The following is a 17751-nucleotide window of genomic DNA, read 5'->3' on the forward strand; positions in this document are numbered from 1 at the left end:
TGCTTAATTTTACATTATGAGAACTTCACCTCAGTTGAAAAAACTTCTTAAGGGAGTAGTCTGATACCCCGCAATGTCCGTGCCCCCGGCTGGCTCGCTGCTCTCTCCCCAGAGCCCCTCTCCGCTCTGCCACTAGGTGCCCATAGGCTTCCTCCTCCTCAGGGAGCTGCCCAAACCCTCTTGGAGCAGATGACAGGCCCGCGGGACCCCCAGTGCAGCCCTGGCACGCCGTGTCACCATGCAGGAGGGCCAGACGTGGGGCAGCCCGTCCAGTCTCCCTGCCACACCCCGTCCCACCCCTGAAATTCGATGGATGCTCTTTCCTATAGTCAAAGGCCAGGCTGAGAGCGGTCCCCTCTTGCAAGTCAGGACAACATGGAGGCCAGGACCCCGTCTGCACGCCCACCCCCCATACACACCCTGTGCCCACCAACCACCAGGTGCAGCACCCTGTCCTGGCCCCCGACTCGCCCTCCCTGCCCCCTTGCAGGAGAGGAGTTCTCAGACCCCTCCCAAGGCTGAGCCACTTTGAATCCACCCACGGGGTCAGCACTGGTGCACCCACTCCAGGCGCTGGTTGTCTGCCAGCTCCATTGCTCTGTGCAGCCCGACACCCACCCCGCGCTCCCCCACCTTGTAACGCACTTGGTCAGAGCTGGCCTTGAAGGCCACTGCCTTCCTTCCTGGCCCCAGGAGCTGCTCCATTGGCCCGCAGCACCTCGCCACCCCATGTGCATGGACACCAAACACCGGTCCAACCCCCGCCAGCCTGTGGTTCCAGTGCGAGTGGTCTGGACGTCCGAGGGGGGCCCCTCCCCAGCCCGGTCAGTGAGCCCTGGGCTCCGGGTGAGACAGCCACACCCCGGTATTTCCGGTGCACCAAGTTTTACACGAAGTGCCCCAGCTGTCCTGCCCAGGGCCGGCACAGCCCACGGGGGCTCATGCTCAGGGGTCACCAGCAGGCCTGGGGCGGGGCCTTGGCCGGGCATCTGAGGACATCCTGGCACCAGCTCCCTGCCCCCCGCGCCTGCCCGGTGATGCAAACAGGATCTCATGCAGGAAGGAACTGTGTAACCCAAGCAGGCATTTCGCTGAGTTAAGAGGGTGAGGCGAGTGAACAGCACTAAGGATGGTGGTCTGGTTGGCCAGGGTGTCAGGGGCCAACGTCCCAGGGGATCCCGGAACGGCTCTTCATCTGTCTTGATAACTCCACCTCCCGGCCCCCAGCTGAAGCAAGCAGCAGGATTCTGGGGGTGTGCGGGACCGGAGGTACAAGCAGGGGTCGCCCCATACCCCACGAGTATCCTGAGGGCAGATCCAGTGCTGGGGAGCCTGTGGGGCAGAGTTTCCGGTCAAGGGTTGTCCCAAGGGCCCAGACATGGAAGTTTCTTCCTAGAGGAACAGAATTCCCAAGTGGGGACACGGTGGCCCTCGCCGGGTGGAGAAAGAGAAGCCAGGTCTCAGCACCCGTGTGGCCAGGCCGGGTGCCTCCCGAGCTCGACCCAGGCCCAGCCCACCTGTCTCCTCTCACTTCTCCCCCAAGATCTCTGGGGTCAGGTGGAGAAACGGAAGGACAGGCCCAGCGACTGAAATCTGAGCCCTGACTTGTCCACAAGCGAGACTCCCAGGGGCTGGGGTAGGAGTGGCCACACACCAGCCTCCTGGCCCCAGCACACCCGCCTCCTCCTTCAGCCTCCCAGGACGAAGGCCACATCTGCAGGATGTCCCCTATCCTGAGAGCTGGCACTGCATCGGGGGCAGTCACGGACCATCGCCGGTCCCAGCTGAGCCACCACCCAGGCTCTCCTCTGGCCCTGGTCACAGCAGGGAAACCGAGGCCTACCCTCCCCATATCAGAACCCAGCTCCAGGCAGGGGTGCAGACAGACCCCATGCCCACAGCTGCCTGGCTCCACCCCCAGCAGGGGAGAGGGGCCCGAGGGGCGCCTGGGAGGGAAGCCGGTACCCTGCTGCCCCCACCTCAGAACCTTCCAAACCCCTCCACCCCAATGTTCCAGTCCCCTAATGTGCCCGGATGTATGTGGGCACCGTCAGCCTCGTGGAGGATGGTGGGTGCCGGGGGCGTGCAGGGCCGGCCCGGTGCTGGGAGGGACCGGGGTCAGGGGAGAAGGTAATTGGGACGGTCTCGCCCCCCAGGGCAGACGGGTGGGCACGAGCTGAAGGCACCGTCTCCCCCAGAGAGGGAAGCTGAGTGTCCCATGGCCAAGGAGAGGCCGCAGCTGTTCTGCCAGCTAAGGGTAGCCTAGCACCAGGCCCAGACCCGGCAAAGGCCACAGGACTCGCGGACAAACAGCTCAAAGGCACACGTGCTCATGGCCCTCCACCGGGCAGAGGGCCCCCCGAGGCAACGCAGCCTTGGGCCATGTGGGTCACACCACAGGAGGGTCCTCTCCCAGACCCGGGACCTCAGGTCCGCAGAGGGCACTAGGTAGTCGGTGTGGCCATTGTCACCTCCCTCCTGCCGTCAACGTGGGTCAGGAACTAAAACATCACCCAGAGCCTAAGAAAGGAACCCTCAGGCTCTGCATCCCGCCACCCGCAGTGGGGGCTTGGGGGGGCTTCCCCCCCAGAGCAGGGGTGGGACACACAGACACACACACACACACACACACACACACACAGGCTTGTGCTCAAACGCACACATGCACACACGGATGCCACACAGGCTCACACACAGACATGTTCACACACTCCCACGCTCACACGTGCACTCACATGCTCCCACCCAGCCACACTCCCACGCGCATTCTCCGTCCTCACACCTGCACTCGAGACAGGCATATGCACTCACACACACAGGTATGTGCACCGTACTTGCACACCCACACATTTACACACCTACTCTCACACTCCCAGCAGTCACACACACGTTTATACCCACGCGTGTGCACACACACCTCTCACACCAGGATATGTGCTCTCACACACGCACGGGCAGTGTGGTGGGGGGGGCACCCAGCCCCATCCCCCTTGTGCTGGGACCAGCGTCCACTCCCCACTGGTGTCTCCCGAGTTCCCACCCAGCCAGTGCTGGACACAAGCACAGGGACAGAAGGAAGTTCCCCAACTTCAGCTCTGGCTGGTGACATCCTCCTGCTGACACGTGAGAAAGCCGGGGCCTGGTCACCACCAACACCAGAGGCTCCTTGACACTTTCCCCAGTGCACTGGGGCCCAGCCCCAGGGCCAGTCCTGGGGCAGTGTGGGTGTCCAGGATGCCCCCGATCTCCAGTCCCCAGTAGTTGAGAAGCTCCCGAGGGACAGCCAGCAGGGGCGGCTTGGTGGGGTCTGGATGAGAATGGGGTGACACGGGGGCTACGGTCCCTGTGTCTCCACTCCTGGGGCCACCCCCCCGACCAACACACACTGTCCCCTCTGCACGAATGCTCCTTCCACTTGGCCTTCAGCCTCTGGCCACCTGTCCTTCAGAGACACACACACCCCTCGGCCCCTACTCCCCTGTGTGTGACGCCTCTGGAGGGCCTTCCCATTTCGTTCACCTGGGGATCTGCCCTGACGCCTGCCAGGCACCAGGTCACCTCAAGGGACCCAAGCTGGATAGATGAGTCCCTCTCTCGTGTGTGGGCCAGGGGAGCGCTGGAGGAACAGCTGGGCAGAGGCCAAGGAGCCACCAGGCTCAGACTCACCCGAGGGAAACCCAGAGGGGCACAGCCAACCCGGGAAGGGTCTCTGAACGCACCTTGACCACAGTCAGTTTCAGACAGGACTTGAGGGCTGCTGGCCACAAGAAGGAACAGAAACCAGAATCCGACGTGCCGGCTCCCGCTCCACCCCCGGCTGTTAAGGACGGGTGGCGGGCAACCCAAGCCCAGAGCTCCCTGCCATCCTCGCCGCCGAGTTTCTGCCTGGACCCCCACAGGGGGAGGGGAGTGGGGCAAAGCTGCCCAGGAAGCAGGGCAGAGGGGACAGTGCCCGGGCCAGATGCAGCCTCTGCGTGGGCAGGAATGCACCCAGGGGTCTGGGAGAAGGAGCCGGCGGTGGCCCTGCCCGCCCAGAGCAGGCCCCACCGAGGGGCCAGGACAGCTCCCTCCCAGACCCAGTGGCCCCCAGAGGCCCGAGTGCTAGTCCAGGGGTCCAAGCAGGATCATTCCTCTAGTCATTGATCCCCAGGGGCCAGAAACCACCTCTCGGACGCCTACCTCGTGCCAAAAAGATTTCAGGCAGCTTCCCGGGACAAACAGGATGGCCTACACCGTTGGTGTGCTGTAAATGCTTGACAACCGGCTCTCCGGAAAAAGGAAAGAGGTCGGTAGCAGTCCCGAAGTGTAGCGTTCTCCAGCTCCCGCGGTGCAAAGGCTCCCGCCATGGACCATCTCAAGCTACCAGCGTGACGTCACTGTGCCCCGAGTCAGTGTCGGGAAAGACGTGCACTGTCCACCGTCGGTGCCAGCTCACCCTGCAGCCCCACGGCACCAGGCGAGCGTAACCTCCACGAAGTGAAAACTCGAGCCGTGACACACATATCTGACGAAGCGGCAGGTCCCAGGATATGTAAGTACTACCCACAAACACAGAAGGAGGAGCACAAAGGGTATTCACAGGAGAGGACCCCAAACCTCCAGGACCCGGAAAGGCGCCCCACCGTGTGAGGCAGTGGGAAAGGCAGGCAGACGCCATGCTCCCAAGATCACTGAAGTGCAAAGGGGGACAATGCCAAGCGCTGGGGACGCGGGCTGTGAATGTCATAGCCCAGGGTGCCCACTAAAGCTGCCCCAAGACCTAGGCCCACTCCTGGTGTGCCCACAACAGGAGCAGGTGGAGAGAGAGACGGAAGACCCTGGGGGCACGATTCACTGATGTGAAACGTCCAGACAAGGCGACCCTCCAGGGACAGAAAGTGGATGGGGCTGCCCAGCGGCATAGTGGTTAAGTTCACGCGCTCTGCTTCGGCAGCCCAGGGTTTGCAGGTTGGGATCCTGGACTCAGACCTAGCACCAATTGTCAAGCCACTGTGGTGGCATCCCACATAAAATAGAGGAAGACTGGCACAGATGTTAGCTCAGGGCCAATCTTCCTCACCAAGAAAAAAAAATGTAAGAAAGTGGAGGAGTGGCGACAGGGCTAGCAGGAGGAGGAATGGGGAGTGACGGCAGGTGCGTATGCGTTACTACTGGGAGGACAAGAGTGCTAAAACTGACAGTGGTGATGGTTGCACAAGTCTGAGAATAAGTAAAACACTGAAGGATACACTTTAAACAGATGAATCGTATGGTATGTGAATCATATCTCAATAAAGCTGTTAGAGAGAGAATAGAGAGAGAGACCGAGGGAGGGACTGAGCCAGGATGCTCACGGCCACACTGCGTGGAGGAGCCCAGGGCCGGGCAGAAGGTAATGTCCACCCACAGCGCAGCAGAAGAACCTGGTGAGCTGCGCACCTGGTGGCATACCGCCAGCAGAGGGAGCGGGCTACCCCGACACACTCCACACGAGCCCACCTCAGGCGTGAGGCTGAGCACGAGCAGCCAGCGTTTCTCCTCATGTGCTGCATCCAACGGAAAGTCGAGCCTTCTCTCCAGGAGGCTGCGAGCAAATCCTGAGTGGGTCTCACAGCTCTCAGAGCCCGACCACCTGCAGGGACCACAAGCGGCTCCACGGCTCCAGGCAGCAAACGCAGACGGGAACCACCACATCCCCTGACAAGTGACCGTCTGCCCGGTGCCATCCTGGCTGGGCCCTGAGACTGGACTGGTGGCCCCAACCAGGACTAGTGGCAGAATCTGCAGGGCCCCTTGTTCAAAATCGTTAAGAATTTCAAGTTGGCAGGAGCAGAGCACGAAGCCCTGCAGGGACTCTCCCCAGAGCCAGGCCCCCTGTGAGGAACCCCCCCGCAAGATGCACCATTCTGCTCCCCATCTCATACCAGCCTCAGTGCAGGGGTGACCTCGGCAGGGCCCAAGCCTGGGCCCGAGGTTCCCGTGTCCCTGGCTGGCCCACATGGACAGGCAGGTTGTCTCTCTGGCCAGCCCGAGGCCAGCTGGTCAGGGCTGCCCGATGCCATGTGCCCAAGCCAGTGGATGAGTGGGAGCCGCACTCCTCTCCCTCGGGGAAAGGTGGCCTGCAGGGCCCCGCCTGGCCCTCCAGAAGCTGGCCAGCATCCTGCTGCCTCACCTCACACCCCCTGCAACAGGTGCCCCCAGCCTGGCGCTGGCTGGCCCTGCCCACTCCCACGCTGCCCCTCCCCCCGACAGAGCCAGAGCAGGGCCAGCCTCAGGACTACAGCCCCCAGCCCGGGCCAAGGGGACAGTGTCCATCCGCCCAGAAGGCCCGTGCACTTACCCGGCTCAGGCAGCCACCTAACCCCAGAGGGACCCTCGGGAGCTGCCACCCATGCTGGGCACCCTAGCCCGGCCCCCCTGCCTTCACTCCCTCCCCGCTTCCTCCGAGGGCAGGAGGCTCCTCTGAGAGAGGCAGGCAGGCAGGTCCTGTGGCCACCTCACCTTCTTCCAGAAGCCTCTGGGGGGGTGGCTGCCCGGTTCACACAGAGGAGGGGCAGGCAGGCGTGGCCCCGGACAGTCCCCAGGGCCCAGAGCGCCCTGTAGGAGCGTGTGGGCTGCCCAAGCAGCAGACCACAAACTGGGGGACCCCTGCAGGGTCTCAGCTATGGGCGGATTCCCCATGTCAGGGCCGTGCTCCCCCCAGGGCTCCAGGGGACGATCCCACCTCTTCCGGCTCCTGGAGGCCCAGGCGTCCGTTGGCTGGGGGCTGCATCACTTGAGTCTCTGCCTCCACTGGCACACGGCCCCTCCTGCTCGCTCCCAGGTCTCCCTCCGCTTTCCCTCGTGCAGACCCCAGACACTGCATTTAGGCCCACCCTAGTCCAGCAGGACTTCATCTTCATTTATAACATCTCCCAAGACCTTCTTTGCAAACAAGGTACCGTTCTGAGGCTTCAGATGGGCTTGCATTGTAGGGGGACACTATGCCACCACACCCCAGGAGCCCACCGAGGTGGGGAAGGTGGGGTGCAAGGAGGAGCACGTTTTGCAGATGGAGGATGGGTGCATACACCCCAAGGCCATGACTGCGGGTGAAGGGGCCAGGCGCGGCCCACCCTCAGGAAAAGCTCTGCGGCCAGGTGACAGGGGCAGCCTTTGCGGGCCAACCACTGGGAGGAACAGCTCCAGGCCCCCCCAGCCTCAGGCCACCTGCTCAGGGCACAGGCATCCCTGCCCACTGAGACTTCGGGGTGGTTACAGCTCCTGACTGAAATGAGAGCAGAGGTGGAGCTGAGGGCCAAGGGAAAGGCGGCGGGGGATCTGGCTCCCCCTCCCCAGTCATGACCTTGACCCCCACCTAGGGCAGCGAAAGTCAATGTCAGGATAGGGCTGAGGAGGTGATGACCACGCCATGGCTGGATGAAGCAGGGCCGAACAGGAGGTTGGGGGCCACAGCACAAAAGCCCTGGGCCGGGACTAGGTGGGCCTCATGGGCTGGGACCCCCAGAGACAAGGTAGCAGGAACTTCCACACATGAAAGCCAGGGGCATCAACACACCTGGTTCAAACTCACCCAAGGCCGGGGAAAGGGTGTGGCCTCGGAGGGACCAGGGTCCAGGCCAGCCCCAAGCTCAGGCTCTGCTAGACAGGAGGAGTACGGGGGCGGCCAGCCCGGGGGTGTGGGGCCAGCGGGTCAGGAGGCCATGCTCGAGGGAACTGAGCCCCAGGAGGCCCCCCCACCCGCAAGGAGGTGACTGCACACTTTAAACAGTGGGCTCTGCGCCAGCAAGTGTGCACAAAGCAGGTGTGTGAGTGTTCACCCATGTGAAGGTGTATGTATGCACGTGTGGGGTGTAGATGTGTGTGTTTACAGGAGTGTGTGTGAGCACTGTGCAAACGTAGGTGTGATGTTTACACGTGCATGATGGCATGTGAGCATGTGTGCATGCATGTGTGCATTCGTGTGTGTATTCACGTGCGAGTGCATGTGTGCACTTGAGTACCCGTGTGCGCGCAGCTGCACAGGTGCACGTGGGTGCAGGGCCCCGTGGGGGAGAAAGAGCCCCCATGGAGGGAAGGGCAGAGCCTGGCTTCCTGGAGAATGTGCTGGAATGCAAAGAAATTGTCTTCCCTCCCCCCATGCCCAGAGGGGACCATGACCTCCCACTACTACCCTTCCCGCGCTGGCCCACACCCCACAGACCACCCAACAGCCACAGCTTCCAGCCGGGGCCGCAGAGGTCAAAGGGCACAGTCCAGGAGGGCCCGGCAGCATGTGCCCCCAGCCAGGCCCGGGCAGCAGGCAGTGAGCGTGGGCCCTCAGGCTTGAGAACCGCTGCCAGGGCGCCTCCACCAGCCAGGGAGCAGGCTTCCAGGCCCCCCCCCAAGCCCACTCCCAGGGTGCCCTCTCAGCTCTCAAGTCCCCCAAGTGCACCTGTGCCTGTGCCAGCTCAGACCAAGCCTGGCTGGCACACACGCCCTCCGCCTCACCCTGTCAACGCTGTCACCCTAAGGCCCGGCGTGCCCAGCCCTGCACTGGCACCGCTCACGCTCCAACACCAGTGAGCAGGCTGCCGGCTGAGGACGTGCGCCGGGCACAATGCCAGCCAAGAGCGCCTGCGGGCGGGGTCAGGGCAGGGGCTGCCTGGTCCTCCCCGAGCTTCCCCAAACTCAAGTCCTGCCCACCGGTCAACAGTGACCCCTGCCCAGAAAGCACAGCGCCCTGACCTGCTACCTGCCCAGCACCTGCTGAGACCAGGGGTCGCATCTGGTCAGCCGAGGCTGAAGAGGGCGAGAAGCAAGGTCAGCCCCCTGCCTTGGGGCGCTCTGGTGGGAGAGGCAACCCCGGTTGCCTTGAGGCTACACCATCCCTCCCTCCTACTCTGGCCCAGCTGTTCCTGACCCCCACATGGCACCCCCATCACCACTCAGTTCTTGGCTTCCATGCCCCACCTACCTGGTCTCCCCAAGGTAAGGTTTCACCTATACAGGGCTGAGTCTCAGAGAGGTTGAGTGACCAGCCCAAGGCCACACAGTGCTGACGTCATGGGACTAGGACTGCCAAGGAATCCCCACAGTCACCCACATCCTGGGGAAGAGCTGGGCCTCAGAGGAGGCAGCCCTTCCAGATGCTCGTCGACACCGGCCCGCGTAGCCCCAGGAGCACGCACTCAGGCCTGGCCCCCTCCAGGGCCCTGGCCCGAACATATCTGAGAGGTGGGGGGGCGTTGGTTTAAATGAGGCCCCTCAGCCCCCAGGTCACACTTGAGCATGGTCCTCAAACTCAGCCCACTTCTCTTGACATAACTGCCAGCAATGCCACCCCCTCTATGGAGACTGCCACAGAATCCCAGGACGGATGCAGAGCCGACCGTGGGCAGCAAGGCTTCTCCTGGTGATGCTGTGAGGACCCTCTGCCCAGGCGCGGCCCCTCTGTCCACCCCTGACTGTGAGCAACCACACAAACAAACTCCGAGACAGCCGTGGGCATGAGTCTCTCCTGCCCTCTGGGTTTGGTGGCCTCCCAGCGGGCCCCCCCACCCCACCGCCCCCAGATACTGCAGACCTCAGAAAGAACCATCTCTCTCCCTTAGGGGATTGAAAAAAGCCACGAAGCCACTGTGGCCTTGTCTCTGTGTCCCCCTCCCCAACGGAGTCCCGGGTTATTGAGGGTCCAGTTTTCCCCAGGCACACAACCGCACCCAGGGCCTGGTATGTGGGGGAGGAGCAGATGCTAGCGTCCTGATCCCACTTTACAGATAAGAAAGCTGAGGCTCAGAGAGTGAGGGCGGGCAAAGGGACTCAAGGGGGTGGGAGCAGGCTCTGAAAGCCGGGCCTTTAGTAGGGGGCAACGAACCCAACCCCTCCTCCTCCCTGCCACCCACGTGGGGGCCAACACAGAGCCCTGCACCCCAGCCCTACAGCCTGCTACCCAGGGCAGGCCCTCCTGCCGTGCCCGCCGTGGGATACAGCTCTCCCCTTTGCTCGGCCTGCAGACAGGAGACCTCCCCTGGCCTCCTGACAACTTTCTCCCCTGTAAGTCATTAAACCGACACGTTATAATTACACTGATCACACCTGTTTACCCGAACACTTGCAAGAAATGCGAAGGCCCGCTGTTTCTCTAAGGTGGAAGAAGGGTCTCTGCTCCGGCCACACCTGGGTGTAGGGAGGGGTAACTGACCCCCACATGGGGCAAGTGTGGGCACCGCGAAGAGTGCAACAGGCAGGGCATGGGGAGGCCTCCATGCTGGGTCAGTCCTGGCACCACCCCCTGCCAACAGCTCCAAGGCCGGCAGTCCTGAGGCTGGACCCCCGCTCCCAGCAGGCTCACTGCCTGGAACGCCAGCCCAGACCCTCCTGGCCCCCTGTCCCTAAGGGTTGTCTGGTCCTGGGGCTGCTCAGCAGGGTACCTCCAGCCCCCGCCCTCAGGGCCCAGCCAGGGCTGCAGCCGCCTGGATTCTGGGCCATCCACTAGCGACACCATGTTCTCCAAGTCCCGGGAGTTGCCTGGGAAGTCATTTCTGAACGAGTGACACCCACACCCTAAGCCCAGCAGACAGACCTCCCGTCAGCTCCCCTCCCCCAGGAGCAAATGCCTTCAGATGAGGCCGTGCCCAGGGGACCCTGCGCATTGCTTCACACACTGGCCCTCCTCCAAGGCGAGACCCAGGAGAGCCCGTCACATGGGCGCCCAGCTTTGTTTTGGCTGGATTAGCCTGTGCCAGAGGCCCAGTGACAAGTGGGTGGGACTCTGGGCCCCTGGGCCAGGGCAGGCATTTACCTCCCCCTCAGGCCAACAGGGGGCTGGAGCTGGCCGAGGCAAGGGGAAGAAAGCCTACCACCTCCTGGTGACAGATGCAGGCCTCCAGCCACCGGGGCTCCCTCTGCCCACCCCGGCTGCGCACTGCCGCCAGGAGGCCAGGCAGCCACCGGTAAACACGCTGCCAGGGCCACCGGCCTGGCAGGGTAAGAGGTCCCCTGCAGCTGGCTTGACAGCGCCACCTCGGCCTCCCCCACTGTCCAGGGGGATCTGGGCACCCACTGAGGCCTGTCCCTTGAGCCTCTGCCCAGTGGGCTCTGTCCGGGGGGCCAGCCACTGCTCCCACCTCCCCATGCAGGCTGCCTGGTGGTGGGGCAGGGCTCCCTGGAACCGGCTCCCAGCCTGGGAAGGAGGTTCCCATGCTCAGGCTGTGGACAGCAGGGGCCAGGGTGGCCTGGGCCCCAGGGGACACTCCCACACCTTCCCAGGGCTCTCAGTGCTGGCCTCCTCCTCCCCTGGACACCTGAGACCAACCCTGGCCCTCCTGGCCCAGTTACCTGGAGGCATCCACAGAGACACAGGCTGTGCCTCCACTGCCCACCAGGCTGCCGGAGGCCTCAGCTGTACCGGCGCCAGCCCCAAGGTGTACCCACCTCCACAGATCCGGGCCTCTGGGGGACCCTGCCCGTTCCTTCTGCCGCGGGCTCCGCTCAGGGTGGGGAAAGGGTTAATTTCCATGCAAAATAGGAAACCAGTGGCTCAGGAAGCATCATGTCCGCAGTGGGGGGACGTGAAGCAGGACCGGCAGGTTTGGGGCCGCGCAGAGGGCTGGCGAGGGGCGCGGCCAGCGGACTCACCGGGGTCGAAGTGCGAGCTGAAGGCGAAGCTGGGGTTGAAGAAGGACGACGACATGGCCAGGGCCAGCAGCGCGGCGGGCATCCCCAGGCGGGCGCAGCGCTCAGGACGCCCGCGGCCCCGGCCCGCGCCGCGCCATCGCCCGAGCGGCCGCCGCAGGTGCGGAGCGCGCCCTGCCTGCCGCGCCCCCGAGCGCCCCAGCCACAGCCACCGGGCCGGGGGGGTGCGGGGTGCGGATGCGGGCGGCGGTCGGGGCCGGTGCCGGAGCGGGCGGCGGCGACAGACGAGGCGCCTCCGCCCGGCCGGCCGCGGCGCCGCGGGGCTCCGGGCTGGTGCAGTCCGAAAACACTGGCGGGAGCGCGCGCGGGGGGGGACTCCCCCCCCGGCTGGGGGGGCACGGAGACGCGAGGAGCACCAAGGCAAGTTGGGGCGCGGAGACGTTTGGGGGCACAGAGGCACGGGGGGAGCACAGAAACGCAGGATGGGAAACTCGGAGACGAGGAGGGGGGGCACGGAGGCGGGGGGAGGGGGGCGCTCGGAGGCGGAAGGTGCACGGAGTTGGGGGCACGGAGGCGGGAGGGTGCGCGGCGGCGCGGGGTAGGCACCGCGGCCCGCGGGGTACGGCGGCACACGCGGGGGTGGGCACCGTGTCACGCAGGAGGAATACGAAAGCGCGCGCAGGGTGGCCGGAGGCGCGCGCAAGGGGCCCACGCGCACGGGGCTCGGGGCCGGCACGCGGCCTGCACACGCAGGTTTGGGAGGCAGCTCGGGGTCTGGTCCCCGCGCCCTTTGGGCGGCTCCGGCCCTGGTGGGGTGGGGGGACTATTTGTGCACGAACCGCCCGCGCCTGTGCCACGCTGCGACAACCGTGCAGAAGGAGAGGCCGCCCCCGCCCGGGAGTGAACAGCGCCGGGCGTTTAGGGCGGGCGCAGCGGCGCCGGGCACCGAGGGACCGTCCCCTCCCCGCCCGCCGCGCGCCCTGCCGCGCCATCTTGCACCGATGCGGTGGCGCTGCAGGAGGGCGGGCGGGGCCGCGCAGGAGGCTGGGGACGGGCAGGCGGGGACCAAGGCCCCTTCCCCCGGCTCCCCCCCAGTGGGAGTCGGGAGAGTTACAGTGTAGCCAGATTTGCCGAGTTGAGTTTTATGTAACTTGGGTTGCTCACTCGGTTGCTCATCCATCCATTCATTCTCTGGCCAGATGAGCAAAACCCCTTGGCAGGGCCCAGCGGGAGGGAGGGGGTGGTGGGAGCAGGAGGGGCAGCCCCGGCAGCAGGGCCCGAAAGGCTTTGGGCAGAATGAGGATCAGTGTTCCTGGCAGAGGGGTGGGCAGGGACAAAGGAAGGATGGTGAGGGCCCGCCCCTTCAGGAGAGGTGCCCGGATGCACCCTCTGAATCTAGCGCGGCCCCTTGTGTAGAAAGTCCCCCTAACGGGCAAAGAAAGAGTCCGGGGTCCCCTCCTTTCCCCTCAGACCTTAGGGGTCCCCTGCTGTGGGTGGGGTGGCCCCACCTCCCCTCAGGCCTGTAGAAGAGGATGGGGCATCTAGAACCTTCTTACAGGCCTGGATCCTGCAGCTGCTGCTGTAAGTGGCTCTGCCCACAGGCGGCTGTTGAAAAGGCAGGAGCCACAGGTCCAGTGGCCAGTGGAGGGCCCAGCCGTGGCAGGTGCTCAGATGTCAGGGCCCGAGGGTCAGAGGCCACCGTGGCATGAGAGGCTGGGGGCTGTGGTCCAGGAGTGCCCCCAGTGTGAGGGGGCTGGCTCCACAGTCAGGGGCTCCCATCCCTGCCCAGGAGGCAGGGCCAACACTGCCAGCCTGCATGTGGAGGGCCTGTCTCTGCCCCACCCAGGAAGGTGCCCCAGACATCTGGACCCCAACGCAGCCAGGGGGGCTCTTTGGGGACAGGCAGGGGAGATGACCAGTGGCCCTAACTTGCCTGTGTCCAGACTATCTGTGCCACCACGGCTGGCCTCAGTGCCCGGGTCGGAAGCCGGCTTTCTGTGACAGTGGTCTGCCTGTGACCACACACGCGTGCACACCCGGAAGGGCCAGGTCTCGGGGCTTTAGAGATGGGGATCCTCCTCCGGGCTCCAGGTCCAGCGCTCCATTTGATCGGAGTGACGCCTCTTCTCCTCCACGCCCCAGGGTCCTCGAAGCCCTGCCGCTCCCCTGGCAGAGTGACCGCTGAGCTGGGGTCCTCCAAGGCCCCCCACCACTAATCTGTCACTTTGACCAGTGCTTCCTGTGCGTGCCCGGTCGCCAAGCACTCGCTGCTCACCATGACGTGGGCCAGGAGGACTGGCGCAGGAATACAGGGGAGGGTCTGTCCACGTGCTTCTGGAGTTGGCGCTCGGAACTCCTGCCCTTCCAGGGTCCCCTGAGCCCGAGGCCCCTGGCCTCCCTTGCCTGCATGACAAGGTCACATGGGCAGGATAGAGCTCTGTGGCCCTGGGGAGGCCAGAGCTGGCCCTTGGGGCTGGTCACCTGCAGGCCGGGCTGCATGAGTCTCTCTCCTCAACCTGGGGGCTGAGGGCAGGCCCCCTGCCTCTGAGAAAGGGCAGGGAAGGTGGCAGACGGCCCCAGCCCCAGTGGCAAAGCCCCCATGCTGCGTGCCCTGGGTCACCCAGCCTTGCTTGTCCACTGTGAGAGGCAGGGGCAGAGAGAGCAACAGGTCTCTGTGAACACGGTGTACGGCGTGGACCTCCCAGTCTGGGGGTGACCAGTGGCCAGCTCATCCCGGGGTTCCCACAGGGCTGGCTTCTGCTGATACTAGAATGGCAAGAGGTCCCTGAAGATGTGCCCCCCTTTCTGCTGACCTGGGTGGAGGCAGGACACCTCAGAGCCTGCCACAGCCCAAGCAGGGACCAGACCTGACATTAGTGGGGGCAGGGGTGCCATATACCTGAGTGACCACTGCCCGAGGGGTGCTGGCTGGTCACCACGTGCTTCCACCCTCCAAGGCCAGGCTGCTTCCTGTCTTCTCTGCCACAGGACTCAGAGTGCACCCAGGTCCACGGAGACCGGGGGATGGACGGGAGCTTGGGGACCAAGAGTATGGGGTCACAGAGGTGTCCCCAGCTGACAGCTGATGGTGTCAAGGGCAAGCCCTGCCTGCCCCCCGCCAGGGGCAGTGTGGGGAGGGCACCTTCCCTAGTTGCAGCTGACCCAAGGGGGCTGGGCCTAGCTGGGAGGGGTGTCCACAGAGGGGGCGCGGGCCTAGAAGAGATCGAGGAGAGCCCCCCTAGGTATAAGTGGGGCAAGGGGAGAGAGGTCACCACGTGTATGAGCAGGGGGGCCCTGGTGGGGGCTGGACCCGGACTCAGGGGAGGTGAGTGAGGCACCAAGTGGCCCCAAGAACTCAGGAATAACATCCACCGACAGAGGAGTGGGTACAGGGAATGTGGTGCAGCCGCACAATGGGATATTATGGATCTGTGAAAAGAATGACACACTGACACACACAGCGACACGGACGGACCTCAGAAGCGTAGAAACGTGATGCTCAGTGAGAGAAGCCGACACAAGAGGACAAAGACTGTGTGATTCCACTCCACTCGTGTGAGGTCCCTGGAGCAGGCGAATCCAGAGAGACAGGCGGGGGATTGGTGGTGCCAGAGGCCCTGGGGAGGGGGGAGGGGGAGTGTCTGTTAGGGGTACGTGGCCTCTTTTGGGGTGATGACGATGTTCTGGAATTAGCTAGAGGGGATGGTTGCACGACCCTGTGAGTATACTTACAGACCACTGACCTGCACGCTCTGAAAGGGGGAGCTATATGGTGTGTGAATTACATCTCAGGAAAGCTGTCAGAAATAAGCTTAGTGATCAAGGTAGGTTTTTGACTCTTAAAGAGTCAAAAATAGTGAGAGAAATCCATGATAAGCAAAATGTCACAATTTCGAATCCAAGCAGAAGCAGGAACACAGCTGAGCCGTCTGGAGCCAGAGCCAGGGGACGATTGGCACCCCTCACAGGTGAGCACCCTGGGCCGGCCCTGTTGGGCTCGGAGGGTGCCCAGGAGCCTGGCCAGCTGGGGGACAGCAGCTGCCTATGGCCCCTGGGGGCGAGTGTCCCCCGCATTCTACACCTCAGGGAGGAGGTCAGAGTGAGGGCTGGGCCTGGGGGAGCCTGGGGGAGGGAGGGAGGGCAGGAAGCAGGGGGCATGACAGCATCCCCGGGAGGGGTCATGAGAGTGTCCTGTGGCCACCATAACAAATGACCACCAACTGGGGGCTTAAAACAACGGAAATGTCGGGGCTGGCCCCGTGGCCGAGTGGTTAAGTTCGCGCGCTCCGCTGCGGGTGGCCCAGGGTTTCGTTGGTTCGAATCCTGGGCGCGGACATGGCACTGCTCATCAAACCATGCTGAGGCAGCGTCCCACATGCCACAACTAGAGGGATCCACAACGAAGAATATACAACTATGTATTGGGGGGCTTTGGGGAGAAAAAGGAAAAAAAAATTAAAAATCTTAAAAAAAAAAAAAACAGAAATGTGTCCTCTCACAGCTCTGGAGCCTGGGAGTCTGGAATCACCACGTCGGCAGGGCCGCACTCTCTCTGAAGGTCCAGGGAGGGCCCCTTCCTGCCTCTTCCAGCTTCTGGTGGCCGCAGGTGTCCCTTGGCTTGTGGCCACATCACTCCAATCTCTGCCTCCGTGGCCACATGGCCTCTCCTCTTCTCTGTGTCTCTCCTCTTCTCATGAGGAACCAGTCATTGGATTAGGGCCCCTGGAATCCAATGTGACCTTGTTTTAACTTGGTCACACCTACAGAGATCCCATTTCCAAGCCCAGCCCAGTGGTGCAGCGGTTAAGTGCTCACGTTCCGCTTTGGCGGCCCAGGGTTCACCGGTTCGGATCCCGGGTGTGGACATGGCACCACTTGGCAAGCCATGCTGTGGTAGGCGTCCCACATATAAAGTGGAGGAAGATGGGCACGGATGTTAGCTCAGGGCCAGGCTTCCTCAGCAAAAAGAGGAGGATTGAGTGGCAGATGTTAGCTCAAGGCTGAACTTCCTAAAAAGAAATAATAATAATTAAAAAAAGATCCCATTTCCAAATAAGGTCCCATGCACAGGTACCAGGATTAGGATATGGACATATCTTTTGGGGGCACCATTCCCCCCATGACAGAGGTAGAGGACACGGGGCAGGGCCGTGGGACAGGGTCAGCACCTCTTGGGTCCCTCCTGTAATAATAAGCCACATTAGCATTTCTGCACACAAGGCTGCCCTGCATTCAGCCCACAAACCCAGGTGCTAGGCACCACAATGGGCGTCACGGGGCCCGGGGACACCCAAGCCTGCCAGGACTCACACCCCAGCAGGCTCCCCCCACCCACATCCCCAGATCTGCTCCCCCAGCCCACCCCTGCCTGCTGCCATTGGGTTGTGGCCCCTGCCTAGGGGTAGGGGAGGGGGACAGGTGCCCCTTGTGCCCACGTTGCCCCTCCCTCCTGTGTGTACACAGGACAGTGTAACTGCCAAGGGGAAGGGCTGTCCCCCACCCGAGCCTGCGCAGAGCTGCCCCCACCTCAGAAGAGCCCCTCCCACACAGGCCTGCCCACCACAGCTGTGCTCTGTGGGGCGGGGGTGAGGGGGGACTCCAGCATTTGCCAAAGAGACCGCAGAAGGAAGTGTGCAGCCGCCAAGGGTGCCCGGCCTCCCCAGGAAGGGAAAGATGTTGCCTGGTGTTCCAGGCCGTCCAGGGCCCCCCAGCCCACCCCCGGGGGACATGCCAGGATCTGGAGGAGGCTGTGGCTTGCAAGAGATTCGTCCGTACATAAAAGTGGCTCCCAGGAAAAGAGGAGCTAATTCCTCCTATATTTCTAGTCCTTGCATCACAGGGCAAGGCTGGGCTGCTGCGGGCTTTGCAGGGGATTCCAGGCTGCAGCAGGGGCCCCGAGCAGGCCAGGCCCTCGATAAAAGATGTTCCAGGCAGGAGGGGGCAGGGCCAGCCCTGCAAGGGCCCTCGAGACCCGAGCCTCCTGAGGGGGCAGTGCCTGCCACTCCTGGGCACAGGGGGGACGACAGTGGCCCCTCCAGGCCAGCTGAGCCCAGAGCGGGGCCAGCGAGCTGGGGCCAGGATTTAGGGTAAGGAGGGGCAGCCTGACTCTGGACAGAAGTGGAACCGCAGGGCTGCCCCGGGGGACTGGCCAACTGT

General features: G+C 63.6%; 1 protein-coding gene across 1 annotated transcript in view; it reads right to left on the reverse strand.

Moving 5' to 3' along the window:
* AATK (apoptosis associated tyrosine kinase) overlaps window positions 1–11889 on the reverse strand; it is a 41239-nt gene extending 29350 nt beyond the window's left edge. The window contains exon 1 of the mRNA XM_046677495.1: window positions 11599–11889. Within this exon, the coding sequence (XP_046533451.1) occupies window positions 11599–11680 (82 nt within the window). The 5' untranslated portion in view covers window positions 11681–11889. The remainder of the gene's footprint in view (window positions 1–11598) is intronic.
* Window positions 11890–17751: the final 5862 nt, after the last annotated feature.

The sequence above is a fragment of the Equus quagga genome, chromosome 11 (genome assembly GCF_021613505.1).
Source record: "Equus quagga isolate Etosha38 chromosome 11, UCLA_HA_Equagga_1.0, whole genome shotgun sequence".
NCBI lineage: Eukaryota > Metazoa > Chordata > Mammalia > Perissodactyla > Equidae > Equus > Equus quagga.